Source organism: Kogia breviceps, chromosome X (genome assembly GCF_026419965.1).
Source record: "Kogia breviceps isolate mKogBre1 chromosome X, mKogBre1 haplotype 1, whole genome shotgun sequence".
Taxonomy (NCBI): Eukaryota; Metazoa; Chordata; class Mammalia; order Artiodactyla; family Physeteridae; genus Kogia; species Kogia breviceps.
Genome location: NC_081330.1, coordinates 4,436,402 through 4,461,439, shown reverse-complemented (window position 1 = coordinate 4,461,439; position 25,038 = coordinate 4,436,402). Strand labels below are relative to the sequence as shown.

At 52.7% G+C, this 25,038-nt stretch overlaps 1 protein-coding gene across 2 annotated transcripts; it reads right to left on the bottom strand.

Moving 5' to 3' along the window:
* Nucleotides 1-1,015: 1,015 nt before the first annotated feature.
* On the bottom strand, nt 1,016-23,852 carry IDS (iduronate 2-sulfatase). 2 transcript variants are annotated; one of them, XM_067024168.1, is made up of 9 exons: nt 23,566-23,852; nt 23,057-23,193; nt 22,284-22,458; nt 19,530-19,618; nt 17,653-17,853; nt 15,977-16,147; nt 10,726-10,852; nt 8,786-8,959; nt 1,016-5,782 (listed from the first exon to the last, which is right to left on the bottom strand). In XM_067024168.1, exons 1-9 carry the CDS (start codon nt 23,660-23,662, stop codon nt 5,310-5,312), a joined length of 1,644 nt encoding a protein of 547 aa, XP_066880269.1. In that variant the 5' UTR covers nt 23,663-23,852; the 3' UTR covers nt 1,016-5,309. The 2 variants fall into 2 exon arrangements, with proteins under 2 accessions (XP_066880269.1, XP_058907093.1); XM_059051110.2 differs by having other exon boundaries at nt 22,284-22,461; nt 23,566-23,848.
* Between the last annotated feature and the right edge of the window lie 1,186 nt (nt 23,853-25,038).

The window sequence follows — 25,038 nt, the reverse complement described above, 5'->3', positions numbered from 1 at the left end:
CTCGAACCCGTGTCCCCTGCACTGGCAGGCGGGTTCTTAACCACTGCGCCACCAGGGAAGTCCCCTCCCCACCATTTTTAAGTGATTAGAGATGAGCATGGGCTGGGTATCTGCCCAGAAGAATTTAAAGCAGACACTCGAACAGGTATTTGTACACCCACGTTCAGAGCAGCATTATTTGCGAGGGCCTAAGGGCAGAAACTCCCCAAGCGCCCATCGGGGATGAATGATTAAACAATGCAGTCTATCCACACCGTGGAACATTATTCAGCCTTAAAAAGGAAGGACATTCAGACACCTGCTACGACATGGGTGAAGCTCGTGGATATTCTAAGTGAAAGAAGCCAGACACAAAATGCAAGTGAGTGTGTGGTTTCACTTATATGAGGTCTGTGAAGTAGTCAGATTCAGAGAGACAGAAAGTAGAATGGCGGCTACCAGGGGCTGGGAGAGAGGGAGAACGGGGAGTGACTGTTGCATGGGCACAGAGTTGTGGTTTTGCAAGTGGAAGGGTTCTGAAGATGGATGCTGGCAACACTGTGGTGCGACTGTACACTTAACAACGTGTGAGATGGTAAATTTGATGTTATGTGTATTTTACCACCATTTTAAAGAAGTGCATACAAAAATTTGAGAATTTCAGTCAAAAAACAAAAAGATGAATGTAGGAATGGTGGTGCAGTCATGACAACTGCAAACCAAGAACTGTCAACAACATGAAAAAGCAGGCTAACGTTACTTTAGACCAAAACAGCTGGACACGGGATTCTACGTGGTGGTGGGTGTGAGCTACGTCAAGGTGAACGTGTTCATATCTGTGCACGTGGACGTGGGCTGGAGAAACAGCAGAAAGCGACGTCCCCACGGCAGCAGCGGCCACGCTCTGGAGGCGCGCTTCTGCTCACCCTCACCACTTCCTGCGTCTTCCAAATTTTACAAGACGACTATACACTATTCTGATAATGGGGTGGAGAGACAGGGTAAATTAAGTATAAAAAGCAACCACAAGAAAAGCTAAGGAATATGAATTCATTTATTAAATCTCTAGATTGGCAAGAGTCTCCATGTTCAATAGGAAAAGACAGGAAAAAACTCATGTAGGAAAAGAGCAATTTGTTTGATTACTTATAAAAGCGAAACCTAAAATTTAAAGGCAAATTCACACAACTAGAAATACAAATGCCCAACAATCGTACAGAGAGGACAGTGATCAAGGTCATTAATAAGCAAAGAACTGAAAGCTCATACAGGATGCCACTGTCACCGATTATTGTGAGGGTTAGGGTTTTTGTTTGTTTTTAAGGTTTGTATACTCTGTATGCTTGTTTGCTTTATTTTCAGTTTTACTATCTTAAGGAAGCAGGAGAGCGGGGCAAGGACTGAAATCGAGATGCTTTTGGCAATTTGGCTCTGAGAGCCCATCCTATGGGAGTAATGTGAAGTACACAAAATCATTTTATTCACAAAGTTGCTCATCACAACATTATTTACAATACTGAAAATTCGGAAATTGACTAAATTCCCAATAACTGAAAGAAGGTTAAGTGAATTATGATGAAATTACACAATAAAATATACTACCACCAGTATAAAGTATCTTTGCAAAAACCTGTAATAACCACGTGTAACAGTGAAAAAATAGGAATATAAAATTGCACGATACAGCACACGGTATGATCGTCACAGTGTAAAGAATTTACATCCCCAAAAAGACAAGATATTGAGTGACTCTATTGGTGTAAAATACTGACGCATTTTCTTACCTTTTACTACATTTGTATTTTCCAATTTTTCTAAAATTAACACGTTAATTTTACAACCCGAAAGAAACACTTTTAAAGTAAGGTGCCCACAAGATGCCTCAGCGATGTTCATTTCATCCCATGATGCAATCTAGAGAGTTCAAACCCGTCAGCCTCTCGGAAGCCGGGGCATGGGAGTGGGCGGTGGAGAGTGATCACGGATGGAAGGATGGATGGATGGGTGGGCGGGTGGGTGGGTGGTGAAGGGAGGAGGGGACAACCTAAGGGTGGGCAGGGAGGCAGGGATCGGCAAGGGACAGTCAGGGACCAGCGTGTGAACTGGTCAGCCGAGGACAGGGGCTTGTGGAGTCAGGGAAGACTCTGACTGCTCAGCGGAGGCCTGTGTAGACCCAGTAGTAGAGGCACTAACGGTGTTCTTCAAGGGCAGGACCAAAGAAGGATTTCAGGAAGACACATGGATTCTTTGGGAGCAGGGGAGGAAAGAGGAGGGGGGGGTAAGCTACGCAGGAAGGAGGTGCGAAGGGCTAGGATTCTGGTGGTGCGAGTGGAGGGGCAGAGACCGACGGCCAGAGGGAACTCCCTGCACTAAGCGTAAACCAAACGTATGCGGCGCACTAGCGGACAAGTCTTCGTGGGCAAACAGGGGAGAGGATCGGCGCATAGGAGGAACCTGCCAGCAGCCGGGCGGATCAGGCCAGAGTTAACCTAGGGCAGCTCCGTTCAGTCCACTTTCTGGCACAACGGAAAGCTTGTAGATGGGTGCTGCCCGATACGGTAGCCACGACGCACACTGGCTCTTGAGCACATGAAATATCGCAAGTGTGACAGAGATTCTGCTTTTGACATGTTTATTCCATTTTAATGAACTGAAATGTAAATAGTCACATATGCCTAGTGGCTACTGGTCAGCACATACCTAGGGGCAGTGGTTCTCAAGTGAGCTCTTTGGATGAGCGCTGTGAGGTGTCCGGAGTGCAGACTCTCAGGCCCCGGGCCAGACACCCTGAAGCAGAAGCTCTGCAGGCAGGACCCAGCAGCAGCCCTTGGGGTGCTCCTGCTGCACCCTCATGTTTCTGAGCCACTGAATTAGGGCCACTCAAAATTTCTGAGATCACTGGTCCGGGTTTCAACTAAACTGCATAAAAGAACCCCTGGCTCAAGTCTACAAAGAGTGACTCGAGAACCATTAATAAAACGTGTGCAGCTCAACAGATCAGAGAAAAGTCACATGACGCAATGAAGATGTGGTTTCTCAAAGCCGATTTAAGATAAGGAATGTGGTTGGCTTTGAAGTGTGAAAACCAGAGAGCAGCCGCGCATCCCAATGAGCAGCAATGCACAAATGGCTCTAAATTGGGGTCAGTGTCAAAAACACAACAAGCGACCGTCGCCCGTGAGATGATTTGGAAGAGCGCGCCTCTGAACGTGAAATGCAGCTGCGCTTCTAAAAGGAGAGATCCATAAAGGGAGGCCAAGAAACACTAAAACCTAAGGGGAGAGGCAGCATTCTGAGGCTACGCCCTCGCGGAGAAAAGAGGACACAGAAGCACTTCCAGCAGAGCCAGATCTACACGCGAAACACCCCAAAGCAGACCCAGCCCAGGCTGTGGCTTCGGTCACGTGGGTGAGTGATGGCCAGATTGCATGTCACTTTGCTCTCTTTGGCACGGTTCAAATTACGCCTTCAGCAAGAGTAGAATTTGGAGATTTTTGATACTAAAACTGTGCTTCAAGAAATGAAGAGAGAAAAAAATGATGAAGTGTACATATAATAGTCAACCAGGAATACAAAACAAAAGCGTGGGTGCAAACTTCTCGTTGTGGCCGTGCAGTAGGAGATGAAGCTAAATACGCTGAAAATACATCATGAGGAATTTGCCCAGATTGTAAAATTCTTAGTGGAAGTGATGTGAGTGATAAAGAGGATAGGATGAAGAAGGAGAAAGAAAAGGCTGAAGGAAACCATCTACAAAGCTGAGGCTTCCCAGAAGAGACTCAAGCTTTAGGATCAGGAGAGAGGAAGAGGGCCCTCCACTCCTCAAGCAGAAATCGTTGCCAGAACACTAAGTCACTTAATCGCTTAGAAGATTGCTGTGTTACCATATATGCCTCCACTGTAGGCTAATTAGTAAAAAAAAAAAAACAAAATAAAAACAAAACTGTATTTGAAATTTTACTGATTTGCAGTAATCTTATAATATCTTGCCTTCTGGTTTACAATTTAACACAGTGCAGTAACTTAATTTGCAATACTTTGTTTCACAAATATTTAAATACCAAAGCAGCACTTGTAAACAAAGAATTACTAAAAGTTACTTTGATACAGGACTACATTAGATGTTTATCTAGAGAGTGCTTGGCTCTTCTGGTGACTACTGATAATTCATCAACTTCAACGTGTTGGGAATATGACCCGTGAATATTCCATCATTTTTAAGATGACGCAGGCTAAGCTTATTACTACCACCTGCCTTTCTGGTTACTTTCATATTTAGGGAACGTAGAACCACATTCTGGGGGATTAGCAATCACCTAATATTATATTAATGAAAAGTTTTCACTGTTCTCAAAATAATTTAGAATTTAATAAAATTAATGTTGTCTTTAATCAGCACTTACAAAGTCGACTATATTTCCTGTGTCCTGGATAAATGGATGTTTGCACCCAACCACCTCTAGAGAAGGGGAACACTAATGGTTTTGAGTGACTCAATCCATGGGTACAGTTATGCCCGTAACTATCTTCCACTGTGAATAAAGATGCCTTTTAATAGATGCCTTTGGGTTCAAAGGTCATATTACTTGCTAACAAATTATTATTTTGGCCAGAAAAGTCTCTGAGAAATTTTAACTGAATTTCTCATACATCTCATGCCTCTAGTTTAGTGAGCATTATTTATTATTTGATGTAGAAATTCCATATTAATCACTTCATGCATATTTTATTTTTGGATTTGAAAATTCGCGATCTTAGAAAAACTGAATGAAGTTAGACTTTAAGGCACTGGCATCTAGCATTATTATTTAACTTTACATTTTAAAAAGAAACCTAGATTACATGTTGATATAATATTTTGAATATATTAGGCTAAATAAGATATATTATTAAATTATAAACAAAAGAACTAGGAACTTTGTGTCAAACCTAATTTGACATGTGGCTACTTTTTGAAATGCACGAAATTTCACAAATACCTAAAGTATTTCTTGAGTACAGTGTTACGTTCAGTTATTATGGTCTTGATAGCTAAAGTTAAGACAATTTTAGTTTGCTCAACTCTGTACTTATTCATTCAACAAATAAGCTATGACTGTTCGAAAAAAAAGGAAAGAGGAGGTTCAGCCCACTCTAATTGCCAGTTATAAAGACAAATCCAAAGCTTCAGCTGTTACGTATCCTTAGGCCAAATTGTTGATGCATGTTTTGACTGCCTACCCCTGGGGTTGCTTCCAATATTACGGGTAATCACGAAATAACCAGTGTAATTCCTTCTCTCACCAGCTGGACAGGAGAGCGTGATATATGCCCTCTGCGGTTGGCAAAACTCAAGGCGTCGATGATCGGGCAAGGGCTCCACCTTGGGAGTCATTATACATATTGTGATCCTGCCAAGGGTCAGAAGCTACAAAATACAGTTCTCCTGCGTGGACGTCTGAGAAGTTAGCCAGAAATTCCCGGGGATTGAAGCCAACCCATACAGTATACCTGTAGTCTACTGTGCGTATGGAATAGCCCATGACCTTTATGTCTTTTAAACTCGGCTTGTCAGAATTCCACTGAGGAGAGTCTGCAGGCCGGGGGTACTGGCTATAGGCCACCAACTCACGGGGATCACCACGGACGCGTGGATCTTCTTCCGGGTCACGGAGCTGAAAATGCTTCAGAAGGTTCCGGCCTTCTCGGCACAGCTCCACGTGAAACGAGGGGATGGGGCAGCGAGGAGGGACGCGCAGCCCTGCGAGGCCCGCGAGCGTGGGGAAGAGAGAGAGCAGTTCCACGAGGTCCCCGGCTTGCCGGCCTGAAAGAGGAAGCAGCCCGGCGGAGGGGGTTACAGCGCGGAAGCCTGCTGCAGCCAGGCAGCACGAGCAGAGTGCGTGCCCAGGCCCTGCACGCCGATTTCTGTTCTTTTACAGCATTTATTCTTAGCCCGAGAGTTTTAGGAACGAAGCCGACTCGGCACGTCATCCGATAGCAGGGCACTTCTAAACACGATTTGAATTTAGGACCCACCGGTGTTTAAGTGATTCGGGCAAGGGTCATCGGTGGAGGCCCAGACCGCTGGGGAGAAGTCTGTTGAGGACAGGCTATTCTGAGCCTCATAGTATCACCCCGCGGATCACTCCTTTTTGGAAGTCTGCACTTGATCTGTCGCCCTTTTATTGTTGTAAAATACGCACGACATAAAGTTTACCACCTTAACCATTTTTTAGTGTCTGGGTCGGTGGCATTAAGTACAGCCCCACCATCCATCACAGAACTCTCTTCAGCTTGCACAACTTGCCGTCGCCACCCCCCAGCTCCCGGCACCCACCCTGCTACTTTCTGTCTCTGTGTGTTCACTGCTCTAGGCGTGTGTGTGTGGACACACCGAGAGTATGTGTCCTTTTGTGCCTGGCTTCTTTCACTTAGCATCACGTCTTCAGAGAGTCCACCCACGTCGTAGCACGTGTCAGAGCTTCCTCCCCTTTAAGGCTGAATGATATCCCACTGTATGGACGTGCCACGTTTTGCTTATTCATTCACCTGTCCGTAGACACTCGGGTTGCTCCCACCTTTTGGCTATTAATTAACGCTATGAACATTCTTCTACATGTTTTTCTTTGAGTGCCTGTTTTCAATTCTGTGGGCTACATACCTAGGAGTGGAACTGCCAAGCCACACGACCATTCTATGTTTAACCTTTTGAGGAACCACCGAACTCTTTTCCACAGCGACTGTACCGTTTTACGTTCCCACCGGCAATGTCTGGGGGCTCCAATTTCTCCACACCCTTGCCAGTGCTGTTGTTTGCTGTTTGTTTTGATAACAGCCATTCTAATGTGTGTGAAATGGTATCTCATTATGGGTGACTTATCTTTAAAGACTAAATCCTACACTTTATATTGACTCCTGTTAAAATTTATTGTGACCTTGGGCCATCATTCTAGCCTTCCTGGATCTTTAAGTGCTTGCTCTATATGGCTCAATTTTATTTCTGACGCATTTGGTTTGTAAGTAAAAGAAAAAGAAAAAAAGTGAAGAAAGCTTTTTTAAAAGATACCTTTACAAGGCCAAGACCTGGCTGACACAACCAGCCGCCTTAACCAGGCCGTCAAGCTTGGTATCGCTAACAACGGCCCAGGCCGCCATGAAGTGCCCCCGATGGGGTAAGGCTTGAGCCACAACCTCACACGTGTGCACGCGTCTGAAGTGTCTGCCCTGCATCTAGTCCCGAGGAAGCAATCAGACAAATCCAGGCTGTGGGTCATCGTGCAAGACAGCCGCCCCGGATGCTTGAAAGACACGAGGTCAGGGAGATGTGGGGTCCCAGAGGGCGACAGGCCTTGTCGGCCACTGTAAGGACTTTTTACTCAGACTTGACCCAGGAGTGTAGGAGGCCCCAGAGCAGGGCTGTGACACCACCTGACTTGGGTTTTATCAGGCTCACTGTGGCTGTTAAAATCAGGAACACTGAGGAAAAACTCCAGGGATCAAGGTCACCAGCAAGGAGAGTTTAGCAAGAGACGGTGGCAGTGTGGCCCACGGTGGTGACGGTCGCGGGGGGGGGGAGATGTGGAGAGTGACAGGCTTGCTGACACACCACGAATCGCGTACAGACTATGACAGGAAAAGACAGGGGCCGATGGCCCCATGGTTCTGTGGCCTGGGCGACTACTGCCATTTCCTGAGACAGGGAAGAGTGTCAAAAGAGAGGCTTAAGGTCAAATGTTCAGCTTTGGGCACATCAGACTGGCCAACTGGGACAGGCTGCTGGAAATCCAAGTGCAAAGATCAGGGAAGACATACCGGCTAGAGATAAAATTTGGAAATAAGCAGGATGACAGTACAGTTACATCAATTTACAACCTGAACACCTCCCAACTGAAGTTTCAAAAAGGATTCTCAACCTGTCAGAAGATTTCTCCCAGCAAATAAAGGGCTATAGTCATGTCCTGAAACTGTTTAACATTTTTATCAATGACATGAAAGACGACAGTGCATGCAGCACACAGAAATCAAATGTGTGGAAAATAAAATTGGGCCGTAGAAAACAAACCCAGGAAGATCCAGAAAGGCCAGAATGATGGGCCAGAACCAAGAAAAATTTAAACAAGAATCAATAGGAAGTGCAGGATTCGGACATTAACAAGATGGATTAAATGCAGAAGTCCCGAAAGGGGGCAACCTGGTTTCGTAGAGTTCACAGCAAAAGCACTCCAAAAAGAGCAAATGCCACCTGAAGTACATGACTCATCTGTGCGCTGAGCAGATGGAGTCAGGAGACACCTCACAGAGAACCCACACAGGTCGACCCCCGTGGCAGGGACGGCCATCTTGTCCAAGCGATGTTTCCGGAAGTGCTTTCTCAAACTGGAGCTTTTTGGAAGACAAAGACCAGGATAACCAGGGGCCTGACGCTACCTGGAGAGGACCAGCTTGGGAGGACTGCGACACGGAGGTCACAGTAAACCTGCCCTTCACTCCTGGGGACGGCAAAAGCCAGAAGCACTGATCTGACAGAGCCGGTGCTTCCGCAGATGGAGATGCTGCCGAGCTGAGTCCCGGCCAGAAGTGAGCCGGTAACGGAGGTCTGCTCACCGGTAAGCCCCGGTGGAGTCTGCTACCGCCTCCTCTGAGCTCAGAGCACACTGCCGTCACCTCTGCGACAGCCCTCCCCATCCTGGGGGTGCCAGCTGCTCCTCTGTCCCCCCCCACCCAGGGCCCTGTGGACAGGGGCCATACTCGTTAGCTCTGGGCCTGCCACTCCCCTTCCGCGCGCGGGAAGGCCCGGTCAAGCAGCATCCCCCCTCAATTTTCGTACCTGGCTCCACTGATTCTGAGATGGAATCAAAAGGGTCGAGGTATGGGAAAAGCTTGTCGCCTGCCGCCGGAAGCGGAGCCGTCCTTCCCGGAACATAGACCACCAGGGGCACGCGAGTAGTGACGTCAAAATTGCTGTATTTGGCCCATTCTCCGTGTTCGCCTAGAGCCCACCCTGGTTCATAAAAAGCACACAGAATGACAGAAAGAGAATAATCACCTCGTGGCTCGCTCATTTCAATTAGACACCATTTCATTCCCTGTTGTTAAAGCCAGAGGAAGCAAAACCTGATCATCTAGAGGGTGTGTGCCACCAAAACAGGAGCTGTGAAACTGTGGCACAATCGCTCAACTTTTAAAAATAGTATCTTTTTCAATTTTTAAGACATACCACAGACCAAGAAAATATTAACTTCTGATTCCAGACCCTTAACCTTGATTTAAAAACACCCCCAACCCTCATTTAAAGCAAAAGATAGCTTGAATACCCCAAGATGGAACTTTCCAATCACTTCATGTTTGAGTGCCCTTTCTGATATAAAAAATATAAAAGAGACTGTACATTGAGTATTTCGTATTAAAAAATAAGCCAAACTACAAAAAGCTGCTGTGCATGGGTTCAAGAAGGCTTCTGTGGTTCGGATGTAGGCAGTCCCAGGAGGGCCCTTCGAGAAGGGCCATTTGTAATCAGCTACAGCTGCCTCCGAGCCAAAGCGAGCTTCGAGTGACCCTGCCTTCCCGGGGGTGCAGTGGACTGTGGAAGCACTGGTGGAGAAAACTGGGCGCTCAGAAGAAGGTCCGGAAGGGGATGGCAGATCATTAGGCAAACGGTGAAAAAGTGTACCTCCACGCTTAACAAAACAATACGGCTCTTTACAAGGTGCAAGGTAGGCCTGTGAGAAATGACAAGGAGAACTGTCTATATGGCATTAAGTGGAAAAAACAAGCCAGGGAACAAAACAGGACACAAGCACAATCAATCCTGCCACGTTCCACGACGATGCGTTACGCACATACACGCTCGTGACACATAGCCCCATGTATATGCACGACTGAAGGCAGGTGGATGGACCCCCGATCTGTCGGCACCAGTTAGCTCTGGGCAGGTGGGATAAAGGGCAGGGTGCTCTGGCCCTACACGATGTGCTCTGTGTTCTTCTTTCCTGTTACAGTGAGCACATGCTATGATCTAACACTGTCCCACTCATGTTCGGTGATATTAGCGAACTGTTTCCCTGTTTCTAGGTAGGATGACAGCAGTGTGGTTAAACTTCAAAAGAGCCAAATTTGTTAGAAATACTGTTCAGAAAACGGAACCACCTGAGACTGGCTTCAAAACAATTTGGGGCTGAGGGAGGATAACTGGGGCTCACTGGCCTCAAACACACCCTGGCAAAAATTAAAAAGAATGTTTTTAAAAAGATGTTTCCACTTTTGGAAAAAGTGAGAAACTGCGTTAGAAGAGACATAGAATTGCAAACCCCAGGCTCCTGGCAGAGAGGACAGCGGGGCTGGGGGTGGAAGGGGTCAGTCGGGTCTGAGGGCCTTGTTGGGCTCTGCCAGGATTGTTCTGGATCTTCGTAACAGAAAGTAAAAGTCCTCCAACCCTCTAGGTTAGAAATGGGTTAAAGGGGCTCCCCACACAAATGGACGGCTCCCGCTGAGCTCACCAAGAAACAACAGTTACTACGAGGTCCCCCCACCCACCCAGCTCCACCACCCAAGCCCCCAAGATGCTTCTTTGACCCAAAAGAGGGCCCGCCTCCGTGGAGAGAAGTCCCAGGACTAACAAGGTGGCCATAAAAGCACCCAAGACTCCAGACTCGGGGCACTGCTGATTCACAAAAGAGAATACACACCTATTTCAGGCAGTCTAGGAAAGTTTCCACAGAAAAGGTCCAATGCTTTGAGCGACTCACCCGGGCATTTCAAAGCGCTTACCGTGGTCCGAGGTGAGCACCACGATCGTGCGGCCCGCCAGCTGAAGCTCGTCCAGAGCGCTCAACAGCTGGCCAACCTGCGTATCCACATACGAGACACAGGCGAAGTAGCTCTGGCGGATTTTCCGCTGCAATTTAAAGAATAACAATACAAATGAGAGCGACTGCAAGTTACAGTGCTCGCCTGAGCACCCCTCCCGAGCCCCAGCCCTCGGGTGCCCTTGATGACCCTCTTAGCCAAAACGGGACACTCGTTTCCCTGTCATGTCACCACCCCGCCCCCCTTGTACAGCCACGGCGAAACCCGCTCGTCCACAAGGAGGACTCCTCGCTAAGCACATCAGTTTTCACTTTAGGGCACAGATCAGAGCACGTGGCTGTGCCACTCACTATTCCTTTCTGCCTCCTTCACATACTCTCGCGGGTCCCAGGAGACAGTCGTGCACACAAAGCCCGCCGAGGGTCACACCAAAGGTACCGTAGAGCTGGATTCACTTCCCGGGCCGCTCTGACGAAGTATGACACACTCGGTGGCTTGAAACAACAGAAACAGATCGCCTCCCAGTTCGGGAAGCCAGCAGTCTGAACTCAAGGTGTCGGCACAGCCGCTCTGAAGGCTCCAGGGGAGGAACGTTCTAGCTGCTGGTGTCAATCCTTGGCACCAATCCTTGGCGCTTCTTCTCACGAGGACGCCAGCCATACTGGGTCAGGGGCCAGCCCACGGCAGCATGACCTCATCCTGACCAGTCACACCTGCAATGACCCTATTTCCAAACACCACCACATTCTGAGGCCCTGGGGGTCAGGGCTGCCGCGGATCTTTCTGAGGGACGCAACCCAACTGCGACAACGGCCGTGAGTGGGCCTCTGCCCGGAGCCCGTAACCCAGCAGACGGCAGCCGCTTCCCTCACAGCCTGTGGCCGGCACGCGCGCCCCCTTCCCAACAAGCTGCCCACGGGCAGGAGAACGGAGGCGGAGGAGAGAGGGCAGCACACCCTCCACGGACCCTCAGCCCCAGAGCGGCTTCCGGAGCAGACAGGCTCCACGAAAGAGCCACGGCCGCTGCCGGGCTGACGCTTCCCCCGCCTTGTTCACAAATCTTGACGAAAACGATGAGCCCCGTCGCCTGCCGCAGGGGAGGAGCGAGGGAGCGGCCGGGCGATCAGACCAGCCCCAGCTTCCACGTGTCCTGGCTGGTCCTGTGAGCCGGACCCGCCGTGAGAACGGTCGTGAGCCTCGCCCCCTCCCCAGGTGGTGAAGACGATGGACATCCATCTAACCTTCTAGAAGGTTTACGCTGAACCCTGGCTACTGCTACCTTCTGGTAGATAAGTCTGCAGTCTGTAACTTGGGGAACTCCGGTCCTCCTGGGGACCAGACAGCTGTCAGGACGGCTGTGTACTCGCCAAGGGTACGCCGTCCTTCCCGTGCGGGCCCCTGGAGACAGGAGAAGCAGCAGATGTGGTCGTCCACCTCACTGAGCCACCCGTCCAGTGAGGACAGGCATGGAGACAAGAAAACGTGCGTTACTGGCGGGGCCCAGGGACGACCCTGGAGAATGAGCCCTCGAGTCGGCCCGGGGAAATCGGGGGGGCTTCAGAGAGGAGTTAGCATTTGAGGCGAGGAGCTGGCAGTCAGACAAGCGGGGGTCGGATGCCCTAAGCAGGGGTGCAGAGCGTGGCAAAGCTGGCCAGTGTGGCTGGAGAGTCACATGGGAGGGCCAGGGAGCAGGACAGGACGCTGAAAAGGCAGGTCACGGCCAGATGACGCGGACCCAGAGGGTCCATCCAAGGAGTGGAGGTCTCGGGTTGGAGGCCAACGAAGGCACCAAGGCCACCCGAGGAGAGGAAGTGACACGGTCTGGGCCGCAGGTGAGCCCGGAGCAGACGCCAGGGGTTCGAGGGGAACAAGCGCTAAATCAGCGCTGCGTGCACGGGGCAGGCTCCACGGTCGCTCATTGAAGCGACAAACCAAGACCAGAGCACTGCGGAGGAGCAAGAGGAATTTAGGGAGATGGGGGAGGAGCGGGGGAGGGGAAGGAGCTGAGGACCCCAAGGGGGGTTCCAGGTTTCTCATCAGGCTGGCAGCGCGAGTCAATGGCACGGAGGGGGCGGGGGGCACAGGAGGAGGAGGAGGAGAAAAGGAAGAGCAGCAATGGTGGTGCAGCCACACGGGGCCTCTAGCAACCAGTGGACAGACAGACAGACACGTCCGGAATCAGGAGCGTGGGGCTGGAGAGGTTGTTCCGGGGCTCATCCACAGCCGGCTCGGCGGACAGGGCTGGCTGGGGACGAAGAGCATAAACAACACGGGCGGGGGGGGCGCCTGGGCTTGACCCCAGAGAGAGAGCAGCACCTCCTAAGTGGCAGACGCAGAACGAGGGGCCTGCCCTGGGGACTGCAGTGGAGGGGGCCCAGGAGGCTTGGCAAGGAAGCCCAGGAAGCAGACATTTCCAGAAGGCGTAGCTCTCTCAACAGTGAGAGGGCAGCAGGGATTCAGGGAAGGTCAGGACCCACGAGGATGGATTTTATTTGCCAGCGAGATCAGGGCTGACCCAGATGAGAGAACGCTTAGTGCGACGGGGAGGCAGAAGAGGTGGACGAAGAATGAAAGGACAGTGAGGCCACAGACAGAGCCAGAACAGAGCACGTCGCGCTCATTCTCCCGTGGAGGGCGGGCGAAGGAGCAGGAAGGGGAAGAAACAGGCAGGGGCCAGGGAGGCGGCACTTCTGAAGATGGGATGCAAGGCAGCTGACGTAGAGGCTGGATGGAAGGTGGGAGGAGAGGCAAGGAGGGGGAACGGGGTAGGGAGGGGCCGAGCCCCTGCTGCACTTCTTCTGAGACCAGGGGGAAGGCCGCAAGCTCGGCACACAGGCATGCACAATTCTGGCTACAAGTGAGGGACGTTATTTACAGCTCCCGTTTACCAAGTACCTGCTGGGTACCATCTGATCCTCCGAACCACCCCAGAAGGTGAGCATTACCACTTCCATCTTACACAGGAGGACTCCAAGGCTCCGAGAGGTTGGTTAACTTGCCTAGAGACACACAGCTGGCAAGGGGCACAGCCAGGATGTGTACCCACGTTCAGCCTGTGCTTTCCCCTTCCTCAGACTGGTAACCAGCCTCTGCCTCTGAAACAGGACGTACAGTCATCTGCTGAGAGACGGGGCAGAAGGGCGGGGGGGCGGGGGGGTGAGTGGTGAGGGTTCAGAGCAGCTGCAGAGGGCAAGAGGGAGCCGAGCAGAGGACTGGGCATGCGAGCGTGTCCCTGCCTCAGGACGTGGGCTTGAGAGTGGACAGGGTGGCCGGACTGTCCTGTGGTCAGGGTACTGCAGTGAGGACGAGGCCAGAGGGATGCGCGTGCTCAGGAGCTGGCGGGAAGAGTAAGTGACCGGCCACGGGGCCTCAGCTATCCAGGGAGGGAGCGAAGCCCAGAGGGGAGCTGGACACGGGGGAGAGGGGGTCACACACCAGCGATCCCCGCATGGCCCCAGGCTCACGCACGCGGCACTGAGTTAGAGGACTGACGACTGAAGGGGACACAGAGCCCAGAGGCTCAAGACCCTGAGCTGCAGGCAGATGACGAGCAGGGCCAAGTGCAAGGTGAATGTGGGGCGGGGATCCGCACACGAGTACACCAGGGAGGTCCTCTGGGTCACACTGTGAACCTGTGTGTCCAACTGGGCAGCTACCGCGCCAGTGGGCATGGTGAGAGGAGGCGCTGAGACGATCGGGAAGGCACCCTCACCGTGCAGCCGACGCTGTCCTAGACACCCCACACGTTCGCTGTGGTCCCCGCTGAAAACCTCCAGAGCAGCTGTCATCACGGAAAACCTTCCCCCACCTTGTGTCGATTTTGCAGATAAGGCCACCGAGGCTCAGGGAGATAGGGTAACCCGTCAGCAGCCGCGCAGCTGGTCAGAGCCAACGAAACAAAGGCGGGGGCTCTGGCATCACACCTCCCAGGGGGCGCTCCTCCGCAGTAACCGCGCGATCTGGGCAAGTCTCTAGCGTCCTTACCTGGACAACAGAGACAGCAGGCCCCCCACTAGGGTCCCACGGGGACCAAAGAGCACACACAAAATGCTGAGCACCCTTGCTGGTGTGCAGTCCAAAATTTAAAGGGTCATCGGGAGTGACTGTCCCTAACGCAATGTCCAGGCGCAGCCTCGGAGCTGCAAGTCCAGCAAACCTCGCTCTCAGAACCCCTGTCGGGGGAAGTAGGAACCCAACAGACCGACGGGCCTGCTGCTTCTCAAACTCTCACAACTGCCACCCGAGACACAGGGATGCGCAGCCCTCCTCGCCCAAACCCTTGCCGGCCGAACACAGGGGCCAGAGAGCGAGAGACACCTGGGCAGTCTATCTGGTTTGGTTTTGTCTCGACACGTACCCTACGGCAGCGGTTCTCAAACTTCTGCCTGCATTAGAATCACCAGGTGTGTGTTTCTGGAAATGCAGGTTCTTGGGTCCCACCCCCAGCCTCCAACTCCCTGTGTCTGAGTGGGACCAGGATGCTGTGCTTCTAATAAGCCCTTGTGGGGATTCTGACGCAGGCGGCCCAGGAAGCGCTGTGAAAACACTGTCCTCTTCCTTCCCCTGTAGACGGGATGCTGGAGTGTTCATGTGCTAACAGAAAAGCAGGGCTGCGTGCGGAATATTCCGGAAAGAGTGTTGCTCAGCATGCGCTCTGCATGCCAGGGAGAGCGGGGCTGACAAGTCACCCCCACATCGCGGCAAACAGACCCCAGACACTGCAGCGGGATGGCGCTGGCCGTGTTGGTGTCCCAGCTTCCTCTGTGCCAAGGTCCCGCTCGCCAAGCCACGTCCAGAGAGTAATGGATGCCCGTGTCGGCTTTCCCACAGGGGACCCGCCAGGACCAGCAAACTGAGAGTCCTGGGTGGCACAGGAGTCGCCAACCACCCTACACCTGACAGACTGTCACCTGGATTCAATAGCATCTCCTATCAGTTAGTGAGGGTCACCCAGGGCTTCTCCCCATGCCGGGCCCACAGCCCGCGAGTCCCCAGATCTCCAGATGCCCCCTTCTTTGGAAGCGGAGACGCTGAAGGGGAGACTCTCTATCCACCCAACACATTCACCCCAACCCCGGCGCTCCACAGGCCGCCTCACACAGAAAGTTCTCAGCAAGACACAAGGGACGGAGCATGTCCACTGAGAAAAGCACCATCACTCGTGACACCAAGCCATAGTGCCCAATACGTCCCCCAAATCCGTCCTTGATACCTGAAAGTCGGCGGGAATCGGGCCATAGGGCACGCTGAGGTTTAAGGCTTGGACATCCTCCCGCCACCTGATATCCATCCAGGGGTTGTAGGCCACAGGAGGGAGGCCGGCAGGGACCTGGGGATCAGGAGCCAGGGTGATGTTCTCCAAGGGATACAGCTTCTGAAATTCCTTGGGGGAAAAGCACACAAAGCCACCAGGCTGTCACTCTTCTGGCAAAGGCACAAGGCTGGGCCTCTACTGGTGTTCACGCTGCCTCTTCTCTAAGCCTGTGATGCGTTCACACAAGTATCTCCCCCACTTGAAAGTCACTCTCACGAGACGCCAGTGGTAATGAAATCATTCGACCGGTTTCCTACAAACCGAGCAGTGACAGCTCTCTTCCCTCATAGAGACCGATGCCCTCCTCATCCTGTCGCCACCTCCCCTCCAACTAGAAAAGGTGTGCAGAGGTGTGGCCAGTTCCCCAAATCACCCTCACGCTCAGAAATTCACTGGGAGAGCACACAGGAGTCCGCACCCAGCCCTACTCACGGCTGCAATTACTGCAGCGCAAGGATACCAACCACAGTCAGCAAAGGGGATTGTCACAGGGGGTATCTGGGGGAAACCAGGCACAGGCTGCCAGAGTCCTCCTCCCGTGAAATCACACAGGATGCGCACGATTCCACCAGCAACAAGCTGTGTGACAGCATGTGTACCACGCTGCTGCCAGGGAAGCAGAGGCTCGTGAAAGCCTCAGCACCCAGGATTTCTACTGGGGCTGGTCACGCATGCACCCTCTGCCTGCACAGATCAAAATCCCAGACTCGAAGCAGGAAAGGAGGGGTTTCTGTGAACAGTTCAGGCCTAGGGAGCCACTTGGCAGTTCTGGGAATGTGGGAACACTCCCGAGATCCAGGTTCCCAGAGGCCAGGCCAAGGGCCAACCTCACGAGCAGGCCTTTCAACGGATCACAGTCAGGCCTGCTAGGTTAACTCCTCCTGCACAAGAGACAGAAGCTGGTCTCACTCCGTCAAGGGGGCTGACAGCTCCTGCTAGGAAGGCGAGATCCCCTGGGCCAATCAAAGCGCGACACTCACAGCATCAAAGAGCACGTCTCTGGTCTCCACGCCCATCGCAAGTGACGGACATGCTTTGCAAAGTCAAAAGGGTGGGCTGCTCAGGCCCGGGGAAAACATGATAGGAAAAAGCTGAAAAATATTCTGAAAAAGAAGAGACTACATACTCTAAATGATACACACGCAAGTGCAGGATTCAAGCCTCTAACAAGCCACGTGGTGCCCTGTTTCAGGGCTCAGGGGGAAAGGCAGTTACTGAAGAGGGCTTCACGTCTCCTGGAATTGTGTACCAAGGACCGCCATTTACCGCAGGCTAATGGCGTGGCCAGCTCTGCATCCCTTCTCCGTGATGACTCAGTAGCCAACCCAACATGACTCACTGACTTCTAGGGAAAAACCCTCCAGTGGAGGAAGTAGAAGCCAAGCGTTTCTAACAAGATTCTTACGTGTCCTAAGTCTACTTCTTAGCCTTGACCTCTGAAACCCATCTTCATACCACTGAGTATACTAGTGCCATCAGGCGTCCCTGGTGACCAGGGACAGCAGGACGTGGCCTCCTTCACTATGACACAGCTGTCCCAGCTGCGCTGGATCAGCCCTCAGCCAGCTCTTCACCTTGGGGTATCTGAAGGGGATGTGCGGCTTATGATAGCCCACAGCCAGGAAGAAAGGACTGGCAGATGTTTTCATCTTTCCCAACAACCGTATGGCTTGCTCGGTGCTCTGCTTGTCAGGCAGGGTGCCCTCGGGCACATCTGCCACAACCACAGGGCACAGCAGGTTGGCATGGAGTTCTCCGTCTGGTCCCCTACAGGTCTTTCAAAACAAAACGTACAAAGTCAGCTTTTTAAATGCAAGAAATAGAAGTCATGAAAGTTCCACACAATGGATTTAACGTTTATATTTCAAGCACATTAAGTATTAGTCATCCAGACTACACGAGCACCTAGAAGTAGAAGTAAAACAGAGAAGTGTTTCTTCTTTTCCAGGCAGAGGCCAGAAATCCACCAGAACTTAGTTAGCTTCTTGCTGTTCATCCTCTGTCTCTAGGTCATAATTAATTAAAGGAAACCGAAGTAAACTAACGATCAAAAAAAAATCTGTCTCTAGTTCAACATTAAAAAAACGTAGACAAAAGACTTGAATAGATATTTCCCCAAAGAAGATATACAAATGGCCAGTTAGCACATATAAAGATACTTAACATCATTAGTCATTAGGGAGAGGAAAAAAAAATCTGTTTTCAATTTCAACGACAGACTAAAGCTTATAAGTGACAGGGCCACAGTTAACTAGATAAAGTGACAGTTCATGGAATTTCCAGATCCTCAACTACACCGTGCACAGGATGGAACCTACCGCTTCATTCCTTAAAGTGGCCACATCGGCCACAAGGCCAATTTCAGTTTCGACCATGACTTCTACGTCACAGATACCCAGAGGCAGCAGTAGCTGCTACTGCATCTCACCGAGGAGCATCCTTTCACAGGGCTGCCCTGTCCACACCGCCCTGGGCAGGGCAGCCGCCATCTGCCTCCCAGTACCTCTGCTCACGTTCACATGGTCTGTAGCACCGCCAGGGGTTTGGTGCAGTCAGACCCACCGTCTTGAGAATGATGTGGGAGATGGGGACAGGGACCTGGCGTTTGTGAGGCTACTCAAAGTAGCAAGATGATTTCAGGGAATAGAAGGCTTGAGATGGGGTCTTCCGATCTCATTCTCTTAATACTCAAGCCACAAGCCAAAGGCCAGAGCCCGCTGGCTTTCACCGTATTCTGAAATGAACGTTGTCATGAATTTAGAACACTCTTCTGCACCCCACCAACCTCCCCAAATCCACACCCTTCTCCACACGATGGCTCTAAAATCCTCTGAGAAACATGTCATTTCTCAATGCTCCAGGTGTCTTCCTGAATTTCTTAAATACAAGTTTCAGTTGCATTTATACAGTGGGGGCTCCTCTGAACCGAGATTAAATTTCCTTACAGATTCCTTTTTTTCATAATGCTTTAAATTTTTAAAGCCCCATCAAAGGTCTCAGCACCTGAACCTATCCATTAGGCCCAAGACAGACAGACAGACAGAGAGATAGACGGAAAGTCTTTCTCCCAATCTGCCCTGAGGTGCTTAGAGCACAGATCTCTCTTCGTCCTTCCATGTCTTGGCACCTCCTATAACGAACCCTCTGCACAGAGCCTTATCCAGGGTGAGCACGAAGGAGCCATTAAGTGAGTCTTGCACACTAGAGCATAAGCTTCTAGAGCAAGGCATCCCTGCCAGCTTCTAAAATGCGGCCACCTCTCCACTGGACCTAATGCTAAAGACCCCAACACTCATCTCTGTCGGGTCATGATCACAAACCAAACCCACAAAGCCCACCAGATAACCAGCTGGAAAGGACGCACGTGCTGCACACACAATAGTTAACCTTAATTTGCTAGACAGGAAAGAAGAGGTTCCTCTTCAGAACAGCACCTCTTTCACGGCCTTACCTTGGTGTTTTCATACTTTTCAGAGGAGGGATGATAAGGTGGGATAGACCAGCTATATGGAGAATCATCACTATGATTGGAAGATACTCCTTGAGGAGGAAAAAGAAGGAAAGTCATTCAATAAAGCATGGCGAGTCCTTCAATGCCCTCCCCCACCAAAATGTGCACTTTGTACACAACTGGGAAAGGCCCATCCTCTTCTTTTGGCCTCAGTTTCCTCATCTATAAAATCAGGAGCCTAGGCCAGATGATAAGTGCCCACGAAAACGGACCCTCTGGGCTTCTATCTTGAGTGCTGAGCCCCTGACCCAGCCCCAAAGAGTCCTTGCTGGCACCTCTCTCCACCCTACAAAGGAGGCAGCAGAGGCAGGGGCACAACCAGGGCTGGCTGGGCAAGGGGAGGCTCCGCGAAGGGGGGCGCTTTGCCAGATGCCAACCAGACACGAGACGAGGGGGCCGGAGTTCGAACCCCTGACGCTGCCTTAGGACACCAGGTTCAGTGCGCTCTCATGACGCAGAAATCCACCCCTAAGCTCGGTAGTTTACAGTCTACCTGGGAAGACAAAATAACAACGTGCGACACCGAGGAAGGACTGCCAGCCGTCTGGAGAGGAGAAGTGCTGTGCGAGTGAGGGAGCCCCGGGCACAGAGGGGCCGTGGGTCCGGGGAGGGCCGGCGGGGAGGGCTCTGGAGGGAGGGACCGCCTGTGCAGACGAGCCGGGAGGAGCTGAGAGGGTAGCGTGGGCAGCACCACGGGAGAAGGGCGTCGCCAGCACGGGACACACGGGGACTCCAATGGCGAGCACCTGGCAAGGCAGGACTGGAGGCAAAGGGGCAGCAGGCGGAGGGCTTCTCAACCCCGCAGGCACAGTGGAAGCGCAGAGCGGGTTGACAGACCTGGTTCAAACCCCCGCGCTGCCCCACGTGCCCGTGCAATCTTGGGTACGCTCCGCGAGCCTCTGTTTCCTCCTCGGGAAATGACGCCGATGAGAAAACCCACCTTGCCTGCTGCTGGGGAGAGGATTATGGGAGCAGCCGGCACAGCATCCAGCAGGTGCCTGGCACTCAATCAATGGCGGCTGCCGTCAGCCTCAAGCAGGCCCCTCCCCGACACAACAGGGTCTTCAGAACAAAGACTCGCTTGAAAAATGTGTCTCCAGGAGGGCTGCAGGCAAAGGGGTTGCTGTCCGGCTAAGACAACCCCACAATCTAATTATCAGGGGTAAGGAGGCCAGACGCCACCCCTCGGGCCTCGTCAGGCCTCCCTTCCTGAAGCACGATCTCCCCTCTGCTGTGTTTGCTCCTTTCGTCTCTCTCTCCAGCTGTGCTCAGGCCAGTGTCAAGATGTGAGCACCGACTGCAGAAAGTTCTACTTGCGCTAGCCGGCGACCTTTCGACCGCAAAGCCTGACAGATCTGCCTTCCAAACAGGGCCCGACTTTGTGGCCCCCTGTGATAAGCGCTTCTCGGGACAGAGCTCAGGCTCTCAAGGCACCCCCCCGCCCCGCGCTGCCCTGGGATGCTCCCCTGGGAACGGAATCAAGGCAGCTGCCACTCCAGCTTCCCAGAGGAGGAATCGGACGCTCACAGAGCTTTAACGATTTGCCCCAGGTCCAATGCACACCTAAGTGACAGAACTGGGACTGGGACCCGGAGGCCGGCATGCCCAGTGCCACGGCCTCCGGAGGGGCTCATCCCGGGGGGCTGCGGCACACAGGAGAGCTGAACGCAAGCGGGACTAGGCTACAGTGCACGTCTCTGTGAGGCCACCGTGCTGCCATTAAAAATGACGGCACGAAGAGTCACCATGCAGGAAAACGTGCCCACGACAGCTGTGCATCCGTGCTGGTACAGTGGTGAGCACAGCTGCCTTGCACAATACAAACTTGTATATCCAGGAAAACCTCAAATCAGAAAAACAATATGCCCAGAACCAGGGGACATCACCACAGTACAGCTCTCCTTAGTGGTGCAAATACAAGCAATTTATATTCTTCTTTTTTTTTTTTTTTTTCTTTTCTGCCGTGCTGCACAGCTTGCGGGGTGGGTCTTAGTTCCTGATCAGGGATTTAACCCGGGCCCTCAGCCGTGAAAGCGCTGAGTCCTAACCACTGGACTACCAAGGAGTTCTCAATTTATACTCTTTAGTTTATACTTCCCTTTTTCTCCCCCAACTTTCTGTCAAATAATCATGCCTTACTTCAGGTTAAAAACAAAAAAGTTGTAATCTCTCTGCTTCAGCATTCTCATTCTGGCATTAAAGAGAAGCCAGTTTAGCTGGCAGTGTTGAAGGTCAGGACTGGGTGGAGACCCTCGATACCAGCTTACCCTCCTCTTTCTGACCTAATTCACAGACAGTGGGCAGGCAACCCCTGCCAAATTGCAGCCTCTTCACTGGGCAAGTCAGCAGAGCTGCCCTGGTCTCACTTCACTGCCAGGGACCCCGGGTTACAGGGGGTCAGGCACAGAGCTGGACTCGCAGCCAACACTCCCCCTCCCCCGCAGCCAGTGCCCTTCCTTCCCCCCACGCGACCAAAGGAACCAAACAGCACCATGACTCGCTTCCAAAAGGAAGCAAAAGCCCTTCTACCCTTTTTCACTTTGCGTGAGAACACAAAGCCAAGCTGAGAAGTAATATCCTGGACAAAGGTGGCAGTGACTAACCAGGTGTCCACCGAGCCCCAGCCCCAGGAGGGGACCCCCATCCTCAGACACGAAACTGGAGAGAACCCAGACTCGGAGGGGCAAGCAGTACCAGGATGAAAGACTTTTCCAACCGACATGGTCACGTAGCCATTCTCCTTGAAGTACTGGGGGATGGTGGAGAAGTTGCCAGAGTGGGCCCTCCAGTAGGAGTTGAAGTCGTACAGGCGGGTAGTGTCTGGTCTCCTCCCGGTGAGCAAGGACACGCGGCTCGGGGCGCACACGGCCTGCTGGTAGGGAACAGAGACAGAGGGACGCGTCCTCAGAGGAGAACAAGGTCTGGGGGCCAAAAGGCAAACAGGCGACCTCCCAGGTCCTTGGCCAACAGCTTGGCGGCTGAGTCACGCACGTCTCAAAGCCAACCAGGAGGCGCAGGGCCTCACCCGGCCGCCAGCAAGAAGTCTTCCCCGAGAGAGAGGAAGGCCCCAGCCCCTCTGTCCAACAGATGACTGTGTCCTTCTGCATGATGGCGTCTCACGGGTGCCCGGAGCAGCTGAAGGTCTAGGGAGCGACCCCATGAAGGGGCACAGGAAGGAGGGCCGCTGTGGCAGCATCCCCTCCTTCTCAGCACCACGCAAGCCCCCGTTGGGGGAAGAAAGGTGGGCAGGACCAGCCTGAACACAGTATACCAGGGCACACCCTCCACCCAAGGAGGAGCACCCCTGAAAGGCACAAGCTTCCTCACCAGTGGACAACCAGGTTTTCTCAGCCACCATTTTCCAAACTGTGCTCTCCTCTACTCAAAAGCCCCCGGCACAGTGAGTACTATCTCCCAACCCGCAGTGCACGAGGCACACAGCCACACCCAGAGGTGCCCAGACCTACCTGGGCAAAGGCATTCTGGAAGAGGAGGCTGTGGGAGGCCAGCTGGTCCATGTTTGGGGACCTTATGAGCTTGTCCCCGTAACACCCCAGGGAGGGTCGTAGGTCATCCACGATGATTAGAAGGACATTCAGAGCATCTGCACAGGAAGGAGGGGCTTCAGTGAGACCATCTACACTGCCACCCAACGCCCACCCGGGGTAGGTGCTAGGGTACCCAGAGGCCCAAGGCTGGCCCCAGCACCTTGACAGCCCAGCCAGCTAAGCCAGGGAGGGTGGGACTAGGTGCACAGAAGAAGCCCCAGTCCGGGGTGGCAGGGTTAGGCTTTGGCCATGGCCTCAAGCCTGGATGAGGGAGGGAGAGAAAAAAGAGGGAGCGAGGGAAGGATGATGGGAGGGAGGATCCATGGAAGGAGGAACAGTAGGAGGAAGGGAGCGAGGGAGTTAAGGACGGAGGTAGGCAGGGAAGTAGGTAGGGAGCCCCCCAATGTGGGCGAGGGCGCCGGAGGCACCTGGGGCCGAGTCGCCCGGCGCCGCGGATCCGACGGAGGCGCAGACGGAACCCAGGACCAGGCCAAGCCAGAGCAGGCCCCCGCCGGGCGACAGCATTTTTGCCCCGGCGCGGCCGCTCCTGGGCGACGATAACAGGTTTCGGCAGGAGGGCAGGGCCGCCCCCGCCGCCTGTCGAGCGTCGTAAACCCGGGAACCCTGCCCAGTGCGGCCGCAGCCGGCCACAGAGGCCGGCGCCCCGGCTCCCCCAAGCGCGAATGCGCCTGCGCGAGATCCGGGCCATAGGGGGCGGAGCCGCGGCTCCAGCGCAGCGGCTGCCCCGCCCACCGGGCCGACTCACTGGTCGGGGCGCGCCTCCCCCGTCGGGCAGCTACTTGGGGCGTCTTTCCAGGCGTCTCCAAAGGTTTGCGTTGCAACCACTGTCCTCAACCAGCCGTCTCCCGCCACTTTGCCTTTGCTCCTGCTATGCGTTTCACCTGGAGGCCCTTCCCGTCCCTCTTCTCTCTATAAAAGTCATACTTTTCCTTGCAGACCAGCCCAAATGCCATTCTCCTTCCATGAGGCCCTTTGAGAACTCTCCGTCCTCCATCTAAAGGGACCCCTCTCCTATGCATTTATTCAACAAATACTTATTAAGTACACCAGATATGTATACCGAGCACTGTTGGCGTCTCGGGAGTTCTAAGTCCCTTCCCTTGTGGAGCTTGTGGACAATAAAATGACCAAATAAACACTGAATAGCCGTGGGCATGCGCGGTCTGGAAAAAAAGAATATGGGGGCGTGGGTGGCACATGGGGAGTGTCATGTTATTTTCTATGGGGTAGCCAGGCAAAGCCTCACTAGTAAAGTGGTATGTGAACAAAAACTTGAAGGAGGTGAGGGAGCAGGCGTTGTGGAGAGCATGCTTGACAGTGTTAGCTGATGGCACAGAGGCTGGTGTGGCTGGTGGGGAAACAGGAGATGGGGAGCAGGTAGGACATGGGAGGAGTGAGGGTCATAACTCTTCGGTAGCAAGAATCATTCACTGTGTGCCTGGGGCTGAGGGTTAGGAAGGACATCACAATCCTCTCTGTCTGTCTCTGACTCACTTCCACGTCCTAGTGAAATAACCTAACACAATGCCAGGCAGATCGGAGATCTTTTTTTGCATACAGGAATACATAAACATTAGTATAGTTATGGAGGGTTTCCTATACCCAGGCAACATGCTAATTTTCTCCTCACACCAACACTGTGGGCTAGATGCTACTATCATTCCCATTTTACAGATCCAGAAATTAAAACTCAAAGAGGTCAAATCACTTGACCTGGCACACAGCCAGGAAGTGGAGGTGCAGGGTGGCTTTCCGTGAGAGGGAACCTCCTCGGTTGGTGGCCAGAGCGCAGTCATCGCAGGAGGCTTGCTGCCATTGCTGCTGCACCTCGTTTGCTGTATCCTGGGGTCCCAGCGGGTTGGCTGTTCACACTGCAGCCT

Bases quoted from the DNA above. Each gene is read 5' to 3' on its own strand.
- IDS (XM_059051110.2), bottom strand. From the start codon at position 23,662: ATGCTGTCGCCCGGCGGGGGCCTGCTCTGGCTTGGCCTGGTCCTGGGT. The intron at 19,619-22,283 runs GTACTGCTTGCC...TTCCTCCTCAAG, and splicing joins TGGAAAAGTCTTTCATCCTG to GAGTATCTTCCAATCATAGT. The intron at 10,853-15,976 runs GTATCAAGGACG...TTTAAATTGCAG, and splicing joins CGATTCCCGCCGACTTTCAG to CGGAAAATCCGCCAGAGCTA.